The 15,842-nt window shown below is 57.1% G+C and overlaps 2 protein-coding genes across 6 annotated transcripts; one reads left to right on the top strand and one right to left on the bottom strand.

Annotated features, from left to right (window-relative positions):
* The first annotated feature begins 75 nt into the window (after positions 1–75).
* On the top strand, positions 76–8,866 carry KRI1 (KRI1 homolog). Of its 2 annotated transcripts, none has more exons than XM_060007734.1 (19): positions 76–181; positions 295–368; positions 1,137–1,242; positions 1,735–1,843; positions 2,087–2,141; positions 2,228–2,277; positions 2,575–2,671; positions 2,762–2,839; positions 3,122–3,249; positions 3,926–4,052; positions 4,138–4,233; positions 4,337–4,507; positions 5,343–5,418; positions 5,513–5,601; positions 5,687–5,813; positions 5,899–6,029; positions 6,945–7,009; positions 7,106–7,204; positions 7,980–8,866. In XM_060007734.1, the coding sequence occupies exons 1-19, from the start codon at positions 88–90 to the stop codon at positions 8,317–8,319; spliced, it is 2,112 nt and encodes a 703-aa protein (XP_059863717.1). In that variant the 5' UTR covers positions 76–87; the 3' UTR covers positions 8,320–8,866. The 2 variants fall into 2 exon arrangements, with proteins under 2 accessions (XP_059863717.1, XP_059863716.1); XM_060007733.1 differs by having other exon boundaries at positions 77–181; positions 2,231–2,277.
* Positions 8,828–14,649, bottom strand: ATG4D (autophagy related 4D cysteine peptidase). 4 transcript variants are annotated; one of them, XM_060007735.1, is made up of 10 exons: positions 14,145–14,647; positions 13,506–13,589; positions 13,251–13,424; positions 12,684–12,960; positions 12,546–12,610; positions 10,991–11,121; positions 9,855–9,933; positions 9,702–9,778; positions 9,505–9,624; positions 8,828–9,081 (listed from the first exon to the last, which is right to left on the bottom strand). In XM_060007735.1, exons 1-10 carry the CDS (start codon positions 14,374–14,376, stop codon positions 8,899–8,901), a joined length of 1,422 nt encoding a protein of 473 aa, XP_059863718.1. In that variant the 5' UTR covers positions 14,377–14,647; the 3' UTR covers positions 8,828–8,898. The 4 variants fall into 4 exon arrangements, with proteins under 4 accessions (XP_059863718.1, XP_059863720.1, XP_059863719.1 ...); XM_060007737.1 differs by lacking the exon at positions 9,505–9,624 and having other exon boundaries at positions 14,145–14,649; XM_060007736.1 differs by lacking the exon at positions 13,506–13,589.
* Positions 14,650–15,842: the final 1,193 nt, after the last annotated feature.

Below are 15,842 nucleotides of genomic sequence, written 5' to 3'. Positions count from 1 at the left end.
CATTTAAAGCTCGCTAGTGAGTAGCCCCGCCTCCTGGGGGGGGGTGGAGCCTCTTCACACGCGTGCGCAGTGGATCGTAGAGCCGCCATGCCGGAGCCGCGCGGGTCGTCACCCCTGCGGGTGAACGCGGCGTTCGCCGCGCGGTACGGCCGCTACCGGGAGCGCGAGGAGCTGCAGCGGCGTGAGTGCGGGGCGCATGCGCGCTGGGCGCCGGCACGTGCAGGGCGGTCGGGAAGTGGGGGTTGATCTGCTCCCCCAGCCTGAGCTGGGGGGGATCCCATCTGTGCCCCACAGTGAAAGATCGCTATGGGGATAGGGACAGCTGCGGCGACTCCAGCTCCGAGTCTGACTCCGGCGACGAGCGCGTGGTGAGCTTCCCCGCCTCCCTCCCGGACTTGCAGGAGGTGTCCAAGCCCCACACCGCATCCCGGCCCCGACTTATAGGGGGCGGCTAACCTCCAACCCCATCGCGCCGTACGGGAGCGTCCATCTCCCACCCCCCATTTCCATGAGGGACAGACAGCGCCCTTCCCATCCCCAGGGAGTGGGCAGATCTCCCCTACTTCCTCTCCCCTACCTCGGATCTACCTGCCCATCTTGATCTGTGAGGTGTGAACCCTCTGTCCACATTTTCGTCCCTAACAGTTTAACCGTTTCTCCGTGTCTGCCTCTGTCCCCAGACTGGGGCATCCCTCTGCCACATGCGGCACCCAGCTTTTCCCCATATCAGCCCTGATCTTCCCAGCCTCACTGAGCAGTCCAGCCCTTCCTCTCTGTTCTGATGTGCCCTCTGCCCACTTGCCCCTAGGTTGTCCATCCCTTGTTGATACCAGAAAGTACCACCCACCCCCTTGCCTGCTACCTTCCTCTGTCTCATATCCCGTACCTATGTGTGGACCACCCCCAAGAGGGCCCCTCTCCTTTCTCCACCTAATTGACCACTCCCCCCAATTCAGATCCAGCCCTCCACCCCCACCTGCCTCTACCCAGCCGGATTCCCCCGCTTCCTTCCTCCTAACATATACTCCTCTATGCACACTAATTCCCACACACTCTCAGCCCACCTGCCCCTGTTGCTTACTGCCCCCATCACGGCCCCTTTCTGAAGTCTGTCCCCACCCCTTTTCCTGCCCTAGGAATTTGACACTCAGCAGGAGCGTGACTTTTACAGGACCCTCTCCTTACTGAAGAAGAAGGATCCGCGCATCTATCAGAAAGATGCCACCTTCTATCAGAGAACAGGTCTGGGGCTACTTCTACTGAGGCCCAGATTCCTCATTGCTTTATAGGCGGTTGTGACTGTTTAATGGATCTCCACACACATCAAAACTGATTAGCAAAGGGACTTCCCTGGCAGTCCAGTGGTTAAGACTCCATTCTTCTACTGCAGGGGGCACGGGTTCAATCCCTGGTGGGGGGAACTAAGATCCGGCATGCCACGCGGCAAGGCAAAAAAACCAAAACAAAAACACCGCTTAGCAGAGTGTCTTAGGTTGTCATTAATAACGGCTGTGTGCTTGGCCCTGTTCTGAGTGTGAATTATTCACTGAATGATCACTGCCAGGTACTTCCAGGTAGTAGCAAGTGTGATGCCTCTCTGATAGCTGGGAACTAGTGGCTCGGGGATTTGAAACCTCGGTCTGACTCTGGCCCAGCATAGTCTTACTCTCTGCCTGGGGGAGGAAGGGGTTTGTGGATGTGGGTGATGGCAGGTGTCTTCTGGTGTCCCCGCAGCATCGTCCTCAGACAGTAAGGAGGAGCCAGCAGCTGAAGAGAAACAAAAGAAGGTGCAGCCCATGTACCTGAAGGACTACGAGAGGAAGGTTATCTTGGAGAAGGGAGGGTAAGGAGAAAGCCTGACCCCTCTGCTCCCACCTTCCCAGGGCAGGTGGACACATCAGGCACTTAGGGGCAGGGGTGGGAAGAAGCCAGTGACTCACTAGAGTTGAGGGAACCCTGGAGAGCAGGAGCCTGCCTGCACCCCACTGCCCCCTCCACCAGCTGTTGCTCTTAACAGCCCCCTACCCCATGGGGACAGACAGGCCATGGGGAGTCTATTCTGAAGCCTTCTTCCTTCTTCACACAGCAAATATATTGATGAGGAGAATTCAGATGGGGAGGCCTCCAATCAGAGACTTCAGGTGAGTGGGGTGGAGGCTGGGTGGGGGGCTTGGGGGCGCTTGAAGCCTCAGGGCTGGGCCTGAGGCCCATGTCACTCTCTCTGCAGCAGACCTCATTGAAAAGTTATGTGGAAGAACAGAAACAGCTGAAGGAAAGGTGAGCCCTGGGGCTGGCTGAGTGGCCAGATGGAAAGGAGTTGAGGCTCTGAGGTTGGGCGGGCCTGGGTTCAAATCCAGATCTGTCACTTAATGGCTGTGTGCCCTTGGGCACATCGCTTGCTAGCTCCGGGCCTCAGTTTCTGCATCTGTGACATGGGGTTGGTCATGGGCTCTATGTCACAGCACAGCTCTGGGCTTGTCAGGACGAGTTCAGGGATTAGTAGACAGGGCTTGTCTTGGGGCAGCGGGCAGGGCCAGCCCACCCATCCTGAGGCTTGTTCTCTCGCACGGGCAGCTTCCGGGCGTTTGTGGAGGACAGTGAGGACGAGGACAGTGCCGGCGAAGGTAGCTCCGGGTTGCTGCAGAAACGTGCTAAAAGCAGAGAGGAGAAGGTGGGTGCTGGGGCCCAGCTAGATGGGGGCTGGTGGCAGAGAGGGGGCCCCAGGGCTCCCACAGACCCTCAGCGCTGGCCTTCCCCCCAGGCCCAGGAGGATGCTGATTACATCGAGTGGCTGAAGGGGCAGAAGGAGATTCAGAACCCCGACACCCTGAAAGAACTGGTGAGTTCGCATTCATGGTCACTGACCCACTAAACTACCTGGTCTGCTTCCATCCAACCTTTCCCTGGAAACCGGCCCTTGAGACGGTAGCCAGGAGCACATTCTCTAAAGATGGGGTGTGTCCCTCTCTGGGCCTCGGCGTCTACATCTATAAGATGAGGATTAGCCCACCTACTTCCTAGGCTGGCTGTGAAGCTGCAGTCACCAAATCCACTGGGTGCCCGTATCTGTGCTCCTTCCCTGTCCCTGATCCGGGTCCTGTTACCCCCCCTTCACCCCTAGACTCACCTCAAGGAATATTGGAACAACCCAGAGCTAGATGAGGGGGAGCGCTTCCTGCGGGATTACATCCTCAACAAACGCTACGAGGAGGAAGGAGATGAGGAGGAAGAGGAGGAAGGAGAAGAAGGGTGAGTAGCCATGTCCCCCAGGGGCCTGGAGCCAGCACTGGCCAGAAAGGAAAAGGCACCAGGCGTTTACACTTTTTCACATAGATGGTAGCAGAGTTAGCCTTTTTCTTTTCTTTTCTTTTTCTTTTTTTTTTTTTTTGCGGTACGCGGGCCTCTCACTGTTGTGGCCTCTCCTGTTGCGGAGCCCAGGCTCCGGACGCGCAGGCTCAGTGGCCATGGCTCACGGGCCCAGCCGTTCCGTGGCATGTGGGATCTTCCCGGACCAGGGCACGAACCCGTGTCCCGTGCATCGGCAGGCGGACTCTCAACCACTGCGCCACCGGGGAAACCCTTTTCTTTTTCTTTTTGGCTGTGCTGTGTGGCATGCAGGATCTTAGTTCCCCAACCAGGGATTGAACCTGTGGCCCCTGCAGTGGAAGTGTGAGTCTTAACTACTGGACCACCAGGGAATTCCCCAGAGTTAGCCTTTCTTGAGGAAAAGCTGCAGAGTGTGGGCTCTGGAGCCAGGGGGCCCTGCCACTGGATTTCTATGCCTCGGTTTTCCCATCTGTAAATGGGGGTAACGGTGGCACCCTAGCAGAGGGTTCTTGTGAGGATTAAATGAGTTAATATGCTGGTACACAGGAGTGCAGGAGCTCGGCTGACGCCCCCAGTCCCATCCCATCTCATCCCTCAGGGTCCCTGGCCCCCCGGTCCAGCTGGCCGTGGACGACTCCTCAGATGAGGGTGAGCTGTTTCTGAAGAAACAGGAGGACTTTGAGCACAAGTACAACTTCCGCTTCGAGGAGCCAGACTCTGCCTCGGTGGGTGGCCAGTGCCAGCTCCGGGGAGGACCTGGCCCGCAGGGTCCAGGCCGGGAGAGCCTGGAATCATCTCTACTGCCCACAGGTCAAGACCTATCCTCGGAACATCACATCCTCCGTGCGCCAAAAGGACGAGCGCAGGAAGGAGAGGAGGGAAGAGACGCGGGAGCGAAAGAGGAGGGTGAGTGTCTGTTGGGGCGGTGCGCTGTGAGGAGGCGGGGCCCAGCCTGCAGGGGCCAGTGGGGAGCCCATACCCTCCCTCTCCGGTGAACTGCCGCCTGCAGGAGAAAGCGAGGAAGCAGGAGGAACTCAAGCAGCTGAAGAACCTGAAGAGGAAGGAGATTCTGGCCAAGCTGGAGAGGCTGCGGCAGGTCACAGGCAACGAGACACTGGGCTTTGAGGAGCAGGACCTCGAGGACGACTTTGACCCCGCCCAGCACGACCAGCTCATGCAGGTGTGGCCCCAGAGCCCCAGCCCGGCTGTGCAGCCGAGTGCTCAGAGTGTGGCTCTGGAATCAGCAGTCCCTTCCTTGCTGTGTGGCCTCAGAAAAGTGACTTGACCTCTCTGACCCTGTGTCTCTGTCTATAAAGTGGGTCTAACTGCAGCATTTATGTCAGGGCTGTTGTAAAGATAGCCTGAGAGGAATACTAAATGTTAATTAACTTGGTAAATGCTCAAGGAACTGTGGGTCCTGGTATTTCCTTTAAACTCATTTATTGAGCCGTGAGTGTTTATTGTTGTATTTGGGGAAACACAGCTTCAGGCCACTGGAACAGGCGATGAGGGCTGGATGGGAGAGCAGTGGGGACCACGGGCACCGCAAAGCTGCTCCTGACTAAGCCTGGGAGGTCAAGGAAGGAGACTAAGGATGCATAGGTGGGCCAGGTGAAAACTGGAGTGGGTGGGTGCTGTGTGGTCAGCGTTCAGCCTTCACTTTCTAGAAGCTTCTCAGTCCTGAGCTTCAGCTTCTCAGTATTTGGCAGTAGTTTCTGTCTCTTGGGGAGCTTGTGAGAACACAGTGAGATGCAGCCCAGCGTCCAGCATGTAGTAGGTGCTTATAAACGGCACGGTTAGCAATATCTGCCTTTGCCAGCCAGTGGAACAGGGGGCAGAGAGCAGGGGGGGCAAGGGGGCAAGATGAGCCAAAAGTGGGTGCGGAGGAGCCCAGACACACAGGGTTCCCCCGACATCAGGAGCTGAGGGGGGTGCTGCGAGGCCATTTAAGGTGCAGGAGTGCTGCCCTCTGGGGGGAGTGGGCCCTGCTCACCCTCCCGGCCCCGACCCTGCAGAAGTGCTTCGGGGACAAGTACTACGGAACCATGGAGGAGGAGAAGCCACAGTTTGAGGAAGAGGAAGGGCTTGAAGGTGAGGTCACTTGGGGCAGTGGGCTGGGGGCGGGGGCTGCTTGGCCTGACATGACCCCCCGGCCCATCCCTGCCTGCCTGTCCTCTGGAATCAGACGACTGGAACTGGGACATGTGGGCTGGGCCGGAGCAGAGTGGAGCTTGGAGCCAGCAGGAGCCGCACTGCGAGGACCCCGACTTCAATGTAGGTGCCCTGGGCGCGGGGATCTGGGGGTCCTCAGAGGGTCCCGAGGACCGCAAGGGCAGGCCTGACCTGCGCATCCCGGCAGATGGATGCCGACTATGACCCCAGCCAGCCTCAGAAGCAGCAGCGCAAGTCTCCTTCGTTGGGCAAGAAGAAGCGAAAGTCGCCCTTCGCCGCAGCCGTGGAGCAGGAGAAGCCTGTGTTTGACCCTGGTGAGGCCCGGGTGGGCGGCCGTGGGCAGGCAGGGGCTCCACAGGGCCCGGCACACCCCGGCAGCCTGGCTCTGTCCCCGCTCAGGGGACAAGACATTCGAGGAGTACCTGGACGAGTATTACCAGCTGGACTACGAGGACATCATCAATGACCTGCCCTGTCGCTTCAAGTACCGCACGGTGGTGCCCTGCGACTTCGGGCTCAGCACCGAGGAGGTGGGACCCTGGGGCACCCGCTAGGCAAGGGGGAGCCTGGAGCCATCTGTGCTGTGACGTGGCCTGTTTTTTCATCTCGAAAACAACAGGAATAATAGTGCTGATGACAGTACTAACAATATTACCTGCCTCAAAAGGTTTCTATGAGGCAGGGGCTCAGACAGTGCTTTGCCCACAGCAGGCCCCAATAAATATTAGTTGTAATTCTGTTACCGTATATCGGCAGCAGGGTGACCCTTAAGACTTGACACAGGTTCAAATCCTGGCTCAGCCGCTCACCAGCTGTATTACCTTGGACATGTGACTAGAGCCTCTGTGCCTGGGTTTCCCCGTCTGTAAAATGGGCCTCATGGCAGCCCCACCTCATGGATGTGGATGTGAAAAAAATATGCTTTGAACGTCACTTGCGCCTTAGCCACAATGGCTACGGATGCTTGACAGTAAAAGTAGACGATGTTTATTGAGCTTATAACATCTGCATTCACTTCATCTTCCTGATGACCTTCCAGTAGGTTCTAAGGGGGTGCCCAACTCATAAGTGAGGAACCTGGGCCTCATCTGTAATTAGCAAACCCAGTCAGTGGCATGGAGACCCCTGCCCTGGTCTGAGGCTGCTGAGACCACAGTGCATAAGGTCAGGGCTCAAGGGCCCAAATTGTAATCTGAGAGTAGCCACTTCCTGGCCATGTGACTTGGGGCAAGGATCCCCTCTCTGAGCCTCAGTTTACCCATCTGATGCCCCCAACAACAAAAAAATCAATTAGCCTCTGCAGAAATCAGTTCTTTCTCACCATCATGACATTTCTGCTGGGTGGAACTGGCATTACCCTGCTTTGACCCATGAGGTGACTAAGGCTTAAGAGTCAGGGCCCCCTGGGGCTTACGAGCAGGACCCCACTCTCCCTGCCCTTGCAGATCCTCACTGCCGATGACAAGGAGCTGAACCGATGGTGCTCCCTGAAGAAGACCTGCATGTACAGGTGACGGGGTGGGGCTGGGCCAGGTGCCCCGGGGGGGAGGGGCGGGCAGGCTGAAGGCAAGCATGGGCAACTCCCAGAGCACCCTGCGGCCTGTAGGTCGGAGCAGGAGGAGCTGCAGGACAGGAGGGCGTACAGCCAGAAGGCCCAGAACGTATGGAAAAAGAGGCAGATCTTCAAGTCACTCTGCCCAGAGGAGTAAGTATTGCTGGTTGTAGGGGGTGGGTGGGCTTGGGAGCCTGCCAGGCCCAGGTTTGAGTCATGCTCTGTCAGCCATCTGTCACATGACCTTGGGAATGGGGTTTCCCTTCTCTGATACCTGGGTGTCAAGTCCTGGCTGGGCTGTAGCTGTGTGACGTTGGGCAAGTCACTTTCCCTCCCTGGGCCTGCTTCCTTATTTATAAAATGGGGATAAAGATGGCTCACTTCTTGTTGGGTTTTTCTTTTTTTTGAGGATTAAGTGAGTTAATTCACGCACAGTGCTTAAAACAGTAAGTTCTGGATAGGTATTAGCTCTTGTTATTATGCCTGTTATTTCCTGATCTATAAATGAGGAGTGATAAAAGCTCACGGAGTTGATGGAAAGCTAAAATGAGTTAATTTGTGTGAAGAGCTTAGTGCAGGCCCAGGCTCAACGATCAAAATTATCAGTGACACAATCCAGCCTCAGAGTTCAGTAGAAAAATCCCAGCTTGGTATTGCATTAGACCCACGTTTGAGTCCCAGGCAGGCCCCTGAATTGTTTTATTTTTTTTTTATTTTTGGCCGCGCCACGCGGCATGTGGGATCTCAGTTCCCCGACGAGGGACTGAACCCGTGCCCCCCGCAGTGGAGGCACAGAGTCTTAACCACTGGACCGCCAAGGAAGTCCAGGCCCCCGAATTCTGAACCTTTCCTTTTCACATCTGTAAAAATGGGGGATGGAAAGCCTAACTGTGACTGGCCTGGGCTGAGCCACACCTTCCTCTTCCAGGACAGAGATGCCCACAGAAGCCACAGGGAAGCCACAGAGAGACAAAGCTGGCCCACAGGGGCAGCTGCTGGCACCCGATGGGGCCTGTGGGAAGTGGCCCCAGCCTGAGAGCCCCCCAGTACAGGAAGAGGCAGCCCCTGCGACAACCGCTGAGAAACCGGCCCCCCAGAGGCAGAGGAGGGGCAAGAAGGCACGTCTCCTGGGCCCCACAGTAACACTTGGTGGATGTGAGTTCAGCCGTCAGAGACTGCAGGCCTTTGGCCTCAACCCCAAACGGCTGCACTTCCGCCAGCTGGGCCGGCAACGGAGGAAGCGACAGGGGCCTAAGAGCCACCCCTGAGCTCAAGGGAGCCTGCAGGGGCCTTGGGGCTCCTCCCCTTCAATCAAGCCCCCTCTTATCAACTGTATAGACCCTCACATCTACCCGTGGGCAAGGGAGTCTTCCCATCTTAGAGATGTGAAAGCTGAGGCCTACTCAGTAAGCTTCCCCGGATGACTTGGAACCTCACCTCGAGACATACCCTCAGCCCCATCCCTCATGCTGGGCCCAGCCATAGCCAAGGTCAAGTCAAACAGCTTTATTAGCCCCCATTGGTCACAGCCCCTCCTCCCTCCCACCAGCCCTTGGCAGGATGGGGGCGTTGGGACCGGTGAGGGGCATGGACGGTCCAGTGCAAACTACAGTACTGAGTCAGGCCCTGAGTGGGTGCCCGGGGGCCCTCCCTCCCTGCCCAGTGAGGAGGGCCCAGCTGGTGGGAGGCAGGTGTGCGGGCTGTTCCTGGCTGAATGGCCGCGGCCCGGAGGCTTCCTGGACTGCTCTCAGCTGCACTTGTCAGGGAGGGGAGTTCAAGCTCCCACACCCAGAGTGACATAAATAAAAAAATAAATAGGGTCGTGTCTTCTCCCTCATCCCCTCCCTTTATAAAAACACAAAGTCCTCAGAGCTTGGGCGTTTAGCCTTGAGGAGCCGGCCTGTGCGAGGGAGCCGCAGTGTGGGTTGGGAGGGCTGGGAGCAGAGGTCGTCCAGGCTGTGGTCCTGAGCATGGCCCTCAACCAGGGTGAACATGGGGTATCGCTCTGTGGCTGAGGAGGAGCTGAGGACCTGGTGGGCGGAGAGAGAAGAGCTCAGCCCCCAAGCCATGTGAATTATCCTAGTAGGTGTAATTATCTTAACAGGCACATTTATCAGGTGCTTCCTGAACTCGACTCCCATCCCTCCAGGGCAGTGATGCAGGCCAGCCAATCAGCACCTTCTGTGCCCTGGCTATAGTGATTGGCTCAGTGATGAGCACATGGCAGGGTCCTACCACTTGACCCCCTGGAAGCAGCTGTCCACTTAAATTTTTCATTTCATGCCTCTTTTTGCTCTAATTAGAGCTGGGCTTTTGCAGCTTGTGGTCAGGATAATAATCTTAACAACATAGCCTGGACGTGGCCTTGCCAGGTCTGCTGGCCTCAAAGCCTCTGTTCCTCTTCTACCCTTGCCCTGCCCTTTGCCTCCCACCCTCCAGCATGCCTTGCTCACCCTGGTCAGCTCTGAGCAGAGCGTCTCAAACTCCTTCCTGTCTCCAGCATAGAACCCCACAGTACAGCTCGGGTCCATCTTGGCAAAGGCCATCTTGCGGGGTGAGGTGCAATGGAAGGACTGGGGCAGACAAACAAGGGAGGCTCGGGGGGAACCCACCACAGGCCTCCAACCCCACCCTGGGGATCCCAGCTCACCTCTAGGGGGAAGTCAGCCTGGCTGACATCCACAGTGGGCTGGCAGTAGTGAGGGTCCAGGTAGAGGAGGAAGTCATCTGCAGGGGAGGAAGCGTGAGCAGGGGTGGAAGAGGGTAAGGTGGGATGGGATGAAGCAGGATGGGGTGGGCCTACCCTGATAGCCAATGAAGTACAGCGAGTGGCGTGGCTTGCCCCCCATGATGCCAAGGCACAGCTCTGAACGCAGGAGCTCCTGCAGGGAAGAAAGTGGGTGAAGGTAAGGACCCACAGCAGGTGCTGTCAGTGAGCATTGTAAGCACTGTCAACAGATGCATAGCAAAGGCCCAATGTGTGCAAACCCAAGCCTGTGCTGGGCCCTGGGGGGTAGCAGTGACCAAGATAGACAACACCCTGCCCTTATGCAGCTGATGTTCTAGTGCGGGAGAACAAGGAACAAGATGAGCAAGTTACGTGTCACAAGGCGGTAACACTGGAGAAAGAATAAAGGCGGGAAGAAGGCTTTGCAATTTTAAACAGGGGAATCAGGAAAAGGCCTCACTGAGAGATGACGTTTTAGCAAAGAGTTAAGAGAGTTAAGAGTGCATCTTGGGATATGTATAGCTGATTCACTTTGTTATAGACCAGAAACTAACACCATTGTAAAGCAATTATACTCCAATAAAGATGTTAAAAAAAAAAAAAGTGCATCTTGGGAAAGAGTGCTCCAAGTGATGGGAACAGCAAGTGCAAAGGCTCTGAGGCAGGTGTCTTCTGAGAACAGTGAAGAGTCCTGTGTGGCTGGAGCAGAATGAAGTGAGTTGGAGAGTGTGGGCAGATGGTACAGGGCCCTGTGGGCTGTGGAGGGATCTTTGGCCTTTATTCCGGGTATAAACACATCAGGGTCTTTCCAGCCTTGCTGTTCCTTTTGCCCGGAACACTCCTCCTCTGGCTTCTCTCTTGCTTCTGGCTAGAGAGGGGCTTTCCTAGGCTGTGCAGCCACCCGCATCTGCCCCTCATCGTGTTAATTTTGGTTCCTTTAGAGTCCGAGTTGTAACACCACAGCTGTCAATTTGGTTCCACATACACTGCCTGTTATTCCCCCATTAGAACGTCTGTTCCCAGAGGGCATCAGTTGTTGCCTGTTCACCTCTGAATCCCCAGCAGCTGGGACAGTTCTTGGCACATAACTGGTGCTCCGTAACTACTGGATAAACCGATGAAGAGATGAAGGAAGCATAAACACCTAACCCAAGCTGAAAAAGTCTGTAGGGCTCCTGGGGGGAGGCATGGTAGAATCTGGTAGAACCTACCTTCATGCAGGGCACGTACACGGGGTTGAGAGTCTCACCACCCAGCCGCACTGGCACCAGGATGACCACGGATTTCCACTCAGCTGTGGGGTCTGGCCTGGCCACCAGGCGTGCCACATCCGCCTTGTACACTGGAAGGACAGGGCAGCAGGTCACATTCTCTCCGGCCCTTCAAGCCTCAGAGTATGGTCCTCCATCCTCAGGGGACCAACCCTGCCTGAGCAACCTCTTGGGATGACACTCCTGTCATCGGCAGAAAAACACCTTTCCCGTGTCCCCCCACCCCAAGCTCCCTCAGACAATCCCAGGGCCTCCAGGCAGGTGTGGACATCCCCATTTTACAGAGAGGGCAACTGACGTCCTGAGACTGAGACAAACAGTGTAAAGCTAGGGGGAGTTGGAGAGCCTTCCCCGCAGCCCAGAGTGCCTCTAGTCCTCCCCGCTCGGCGCCTGGGTTTCTAAGATGGAAATGGGAGCGCTGAGCAATCCGCCAGTCAGCTGAAAGTTCCTGTGTGTCCCTCCTCAAGTCCCGTCTGCTGGTTTCTCCTCTCCCGCCTCCTCCCTTGTGGCTATGTGAGCCCCCTCCTGGCTCCCAGAAAAGTGCATTCAACCCTTTCCGGAGGCAGCTGCTACGGTCTGAATGCTTGTGCCCCCCTCTAAATTCTTATGTTGAAATCTTACCCCACAAGGTGATGGAATTAGGAAGTGGGGCCTTTGGGAGGGGATTAGGTCAGGAGTGAAATCACTGCCCTTATAAAAGGCACCCCAGAGAGCTCGCTTGCCCCTTTTGCTACCTGAAGTCACAGCAAAATGAACCAGGAAGTGGGCTCCCAACAGACACGAAAACTGCCAGTGCCTTGTTCTTGGACTTCCCAGCCTCCAGAATTATGAAAAATAAATCCCTGTTGTTCACAAGCCACCCAGTCTCTGGTTTTCTGTGTGCTGTTTTGGTTTTTTGGCCATGCCGCGCAGCTTGTGGGATATTAGTCCCTGACCAGGGATCGACCAGGGCCCCGGCAGTGAAAGCGCCGAGTCCTAACCACTGGACCGCCAGGGAAGTCCCTGGTCTATGGTATTTTTGTTACAGCAGCCCTAACAGACTAAGAAAAAGGCTCTCCTGAACTGTTTTCGAGGGAATAATAACAAGAATAGCTAAGATTTAGTGAATACTTACTAAGTGAGAAGCACTATCCTAAGGGTTTTACTTTTATCACTGACTCACTTAAGCCTCATGACAACCCTGTGAGGCAGAGACCCAACTTTCGTACATGTTGGACCTGTTTACACAGTAAGAGCGAGTTGGACCTGCGAGAGGAATTCCTTATGTCTTTTATTCTATCACTCAGGGAGAAGCCCCTGACGTCTCCTCTCCTGGTTCCAGAGGGAGGGAAGGAATCCTGAGCACCCCGACCCAGTGTGGGCCTCGAATCCTTTCCAAGGGTCCCTCTGCCGCAGAACTTGTTTCAGCATCTGAGGAATGTGGGTCCTAAGAGGGAGCTGAGGTAGTGACTGGCTCAGGGTGAGAACCCTGTCACCTTGGCTCCCAGCCCCTTACCTGTGCAGTCCTGAGAAACGTACACCACCAGGCGGGTGACCTCTGAGCAGCTCTCCACAGCTTTCCTGGGGATGGGAGGAAAGGCCTGAGCTCCTGGGGGTACCCAGTAGCTCCCGTGTCCCCTGCAGCGGCCCTCACCTCAGTATGTGCGCCACCAGGGACGGCCCATACCAGTCACCCGCCTTCTTGCCCGAGCTCTGCCCAAGCTCCACCAGCCGGTGTAGGCCGAAGGGGGCCCGGGGATGGTCAGCGAACCAGGATACAATCTGCCGGTGCCGGCGCTCCTGCTCCGGCTCAGGGGCAGCCTGGGCCCAGCGCGGAGGCATCCAGTGGGCAGGCCCACGGTACCGGTTGGGAGAGGCCAACCTCGATGGCTCAGGGGGACCCAGGCCCGCGCCCAGGGACCACGTCCAATCTGGTAGGGATGGAGTTAAGAGTCAAATGGCGATGGTGTAGGGGGGTGGGGCACAGTTCCCACTATCCATGATTTACACACAACTCTACTGCTCCAGAGATGCCGTGTTTAACTACAATTTTCACATTCCTTCAACTTATTTTCTAAACAACTCTCACTCCCCGCCCCCCCACAAGCTTACTTTACACACAATTCTAACACGACTTTAAACTGTTTACAAACAGTTCTAACACTGCTGACCTGTGGTGGGCGCTACGCTCCTACTGTGCCCTTCCCCCTCCACCGCTCACCTCTGGGCAGGAAGTGCAGCAGCAGCCCCTGAGCTAGCATCATCTGCCCACTCCGTAACATGCATCCCCAGCCACAGTCGGAGGTCAGGCAGCCCCCGGCGAGAGGTGGGAAGTCCCGGCGGTATGTAAACCATAGGCGAGATACAAAGTCCCGCTGGAAACGCTGGATGTCACCTACAAGAGCAGGCTTGTCAGTTGCCACCAGAAACACCCCTGCGGGACTCCTCCAACCCTAGCCAGGGGCCACCAGCTCACCCTCGCCCTCGAAACGGTAGCGGCGGCCACAGAGATGGACGCTAGAGATCTTGCTAAAGCTGGTCCGGCTTTTGACTGCCCAACCTGGGGAGACATGGGGCAGTGTCCAGCAAGATGAAGCACTTGCTTGGCAGACACGCAACCTAACAGGGCAGCAACAGCGCTTAAATTCTCCCATCTGTGTGATGGGGATATCCTAGTTCCCATCTCAGGGAAGGCTCTGGGGAATCCGTGCTACACTTCTCCTGGATGGAGGCGGAGCCCCTAGTAACAGCCACATGCATGTCTGCCGTTAATTCGGGATGAATCAAAGCACGTCTGATTACTGTACCCATTTTACAGAGGAGGAAAATGGAGGCACAGGGAACAGAAAACCTTGCCCAAGGTCACACGGGGAATCGACTGAGGCGTGTAAACACATTCCCGTTTGGACCTGCCAGCCAGCGGCCCGCTCTGGGCAGGGCAGGGCGGGGGACCTACCCACAGGTCACTCACGGGAGGGGAACAAAGGGTGGAATACTTGACAGGTGCAGGGTCTGGTTCTCCTTGACTCCCACCGACCTCCAAGTTCCCAGCCCGCCTGAACCCTCAGCTCGCTCCCACCTCAGAACCCAACCCCGGGGCCCGCCCCCTCCTCACCGTACTTGACGTTGTTCCAGGCTGTCAGGAACTTCGCTTTAAACTTGTCCACTTCGTCCGGCTCCCCCGGGCCGGTCCCGGACGACGCAAGAGCGGGGCCGCTGGCTCCGGGGGGCCCCAGGCCGTTGGGGTCCGGGGTTCGGGGGCGCCGTGGCCTGCGGCCCTCGGGGCTGCGCGCGTCCTCCTGGCTGCCGCTCCGGTACTGAGCTGCGGCCGGCGACACGGAGTTCATGGGCGCGCCGGGAGGGCTGACCGAGGGCCCCAGGGGCCGCGCTCGAGCGCCTCAGGGGCCAGGACGCGGCCAGGACGCGGGCGCCCAGGAAGGCGCTAGTGGGCCCCCGGCACGGCGACCAGGCCCCCGGGCCCTGTGCGGGACGGTGTCACCGCCGCCGCCGCCGCCGCCATTTTAGCGGCCCTGGCCCCGGGAGGGAGGCGGGCGTGACACAGCCGGACGCCCCGCCCAAGCCCGGCCTCCAGCCTGGGTCCCCAGCCCCAGTCCCGTGTGGCTGCGCTGTAACCTCCTGACGCCGCGCCTCCCTGCGGCGCCCCGCGACCCCCTCCACCGCCCGCCTTATCGCAGAGCCAGGCGCGGCCGAGCCCCTGGAGGTCCTTATCGGAGGCCCCAGAGCCGGGAAGCCCCGCGCCAGGCCCCGCCCCTCGCCGGTTCCGGCCCCGCCCCTCCCGGCCCCGCCCCCTCCGTGCGCTAGGGGACTGACCCCCCAGGCGGGACCCCTACGCGGTTTGCACCTGACCACGTCCGCCAGAGGATCAGAGCGCTGCTCTGTGGGCTGCGCACCCAAGACCCGCCTCGGTCGGGGGCCCAACCTGTGCGTGACACCCAACTCCCCCAAACTCCCCCTTCAAGCCATACCCCTACGTGCTTTAGTTTCCCCAGGAGCAGAAGGGCTCAAATACACGCAACAACATAAACGAATCTTCCTAATTTTGCTGAGGGAAAGAAGCCAGACAAAAAAGAAGAGTATATACTCGCTGGTCCCATTTATTTAAACTCTAGAAAATGCAACCTCGTCTATAGTCATAGAAAGCAGATCAGTGGTTGCCTGGGGGTGGGGGGGGGGAAGAGGTGGGAGCGAGGGATAAAAAAGGGCTGAGGATGTGTTTAGTATCTTGATTGTGGTGATGGTTTCCAGCATGTGAAAGCCCAACGGATTGTACACATTAAAAGTGTGTGGTTTGTTGTATGTCAGTTATACCTCAAGAAAGCTGTAAAAATTTTTCAGTGCATCTAACTCAGGGGAATGTTAGGAGGACGAGCTGAGTTCATTCTGGTAAAGCGCTTAGCGAGGCATTTGAGGCACAGTTAGGGCTCAGAGAAAGCCAATCATGACCTCAAAGGCAGGATGAGTGCCCTGGGAACCACAGAGAGGGTGCCCTCTAGTGGCCAGCCCACGGGCTCTGTCCTCAGCAGGCAGAAGGAAGGTGGATGAAGGCTTTAGACGAGGGCATGCAATGTGAAGAAGACACAAAAGTACAGTCACCCCCCTGACTTTCTCACCTTGGGTTCTCCCCTCATTCACTTCCCTTCAACCACACACCTGCCTCCTTCCTCAAATTCAACAGGTACCAATCCACCTCACCTTTGCACTTGCTGTTGCCTCTGCCTAGACCTCTCTTCCCTGAGATATCTGCATGGCTGTCCCTCAACCTCTTTCAGGACTATTCAAATGTCACCCCTGC

Source organism: Delphinus delphis, chromosome 3, assembly GCF_949987515.2.
Source record: "Delphinus delphis chromosome 3, mDelDel1.2, whole genome shotgun sequence".
Taxonomy (NCBI): Eukaryota; Metazoa; Chordata; class Mammalia; order Artiodactyla; family Delphinidae; genus Delphinus; species Delphinus delphis.
The sequence above is the reverse complement of the archived record's forward strand: the minus strand, read 5'-3'. Positions and strand labels throughout refer to the sequence as shown.

Excerpts from the sequence above, each read along its gene's own strand:
- ATG4D (XM_060007735.1), bottom strand. The coding sequence starts at position 14,376 with ATGAACTCCGTGTCGCCGGCCGCAGCTCAGTACCGGAGCGGCAGCCAG. Across the intron at positions 13,425-13,505 it reads CTACCGTTTCGAGGGCGAGG|GTGACATCCAGCGTTTCCAG; the intron begins GTGAGCTGGTGG and ends CTGCTCTTGTAG. Across the intron at positions 11,122-12,545 it reads CGTTTCTCAGGACTGCACAG|TGTACAAGGCGGATGTGGCA; the intron begins GTAAGGGGCTGG and ends CTGTCCTTCCAG.
- KRI1 (XM_060007734.1), top strand. The coding sequence starts at position 88 with ATGCCGGAGCCGCGCGGGTCGTCACCCCTGCGGGTGAACGCGGCGTTC. Across the intron at positions 4,053-4,137 it reads AGGAGCCAGACTCTGCCTCG|GTCAAGACCTATCCTCGGAA; the intron begins GTGGGTGGCCAG and ends TACTGCCCACAG. Across the intron at positions 6,030-6,944 it reads TCGGGCTCAGCACCGAGGAG|ATCCTCACTGCCGATGACAA; the intron begins GTGGGACCCTGG and ends CTGCCCTTGCAG.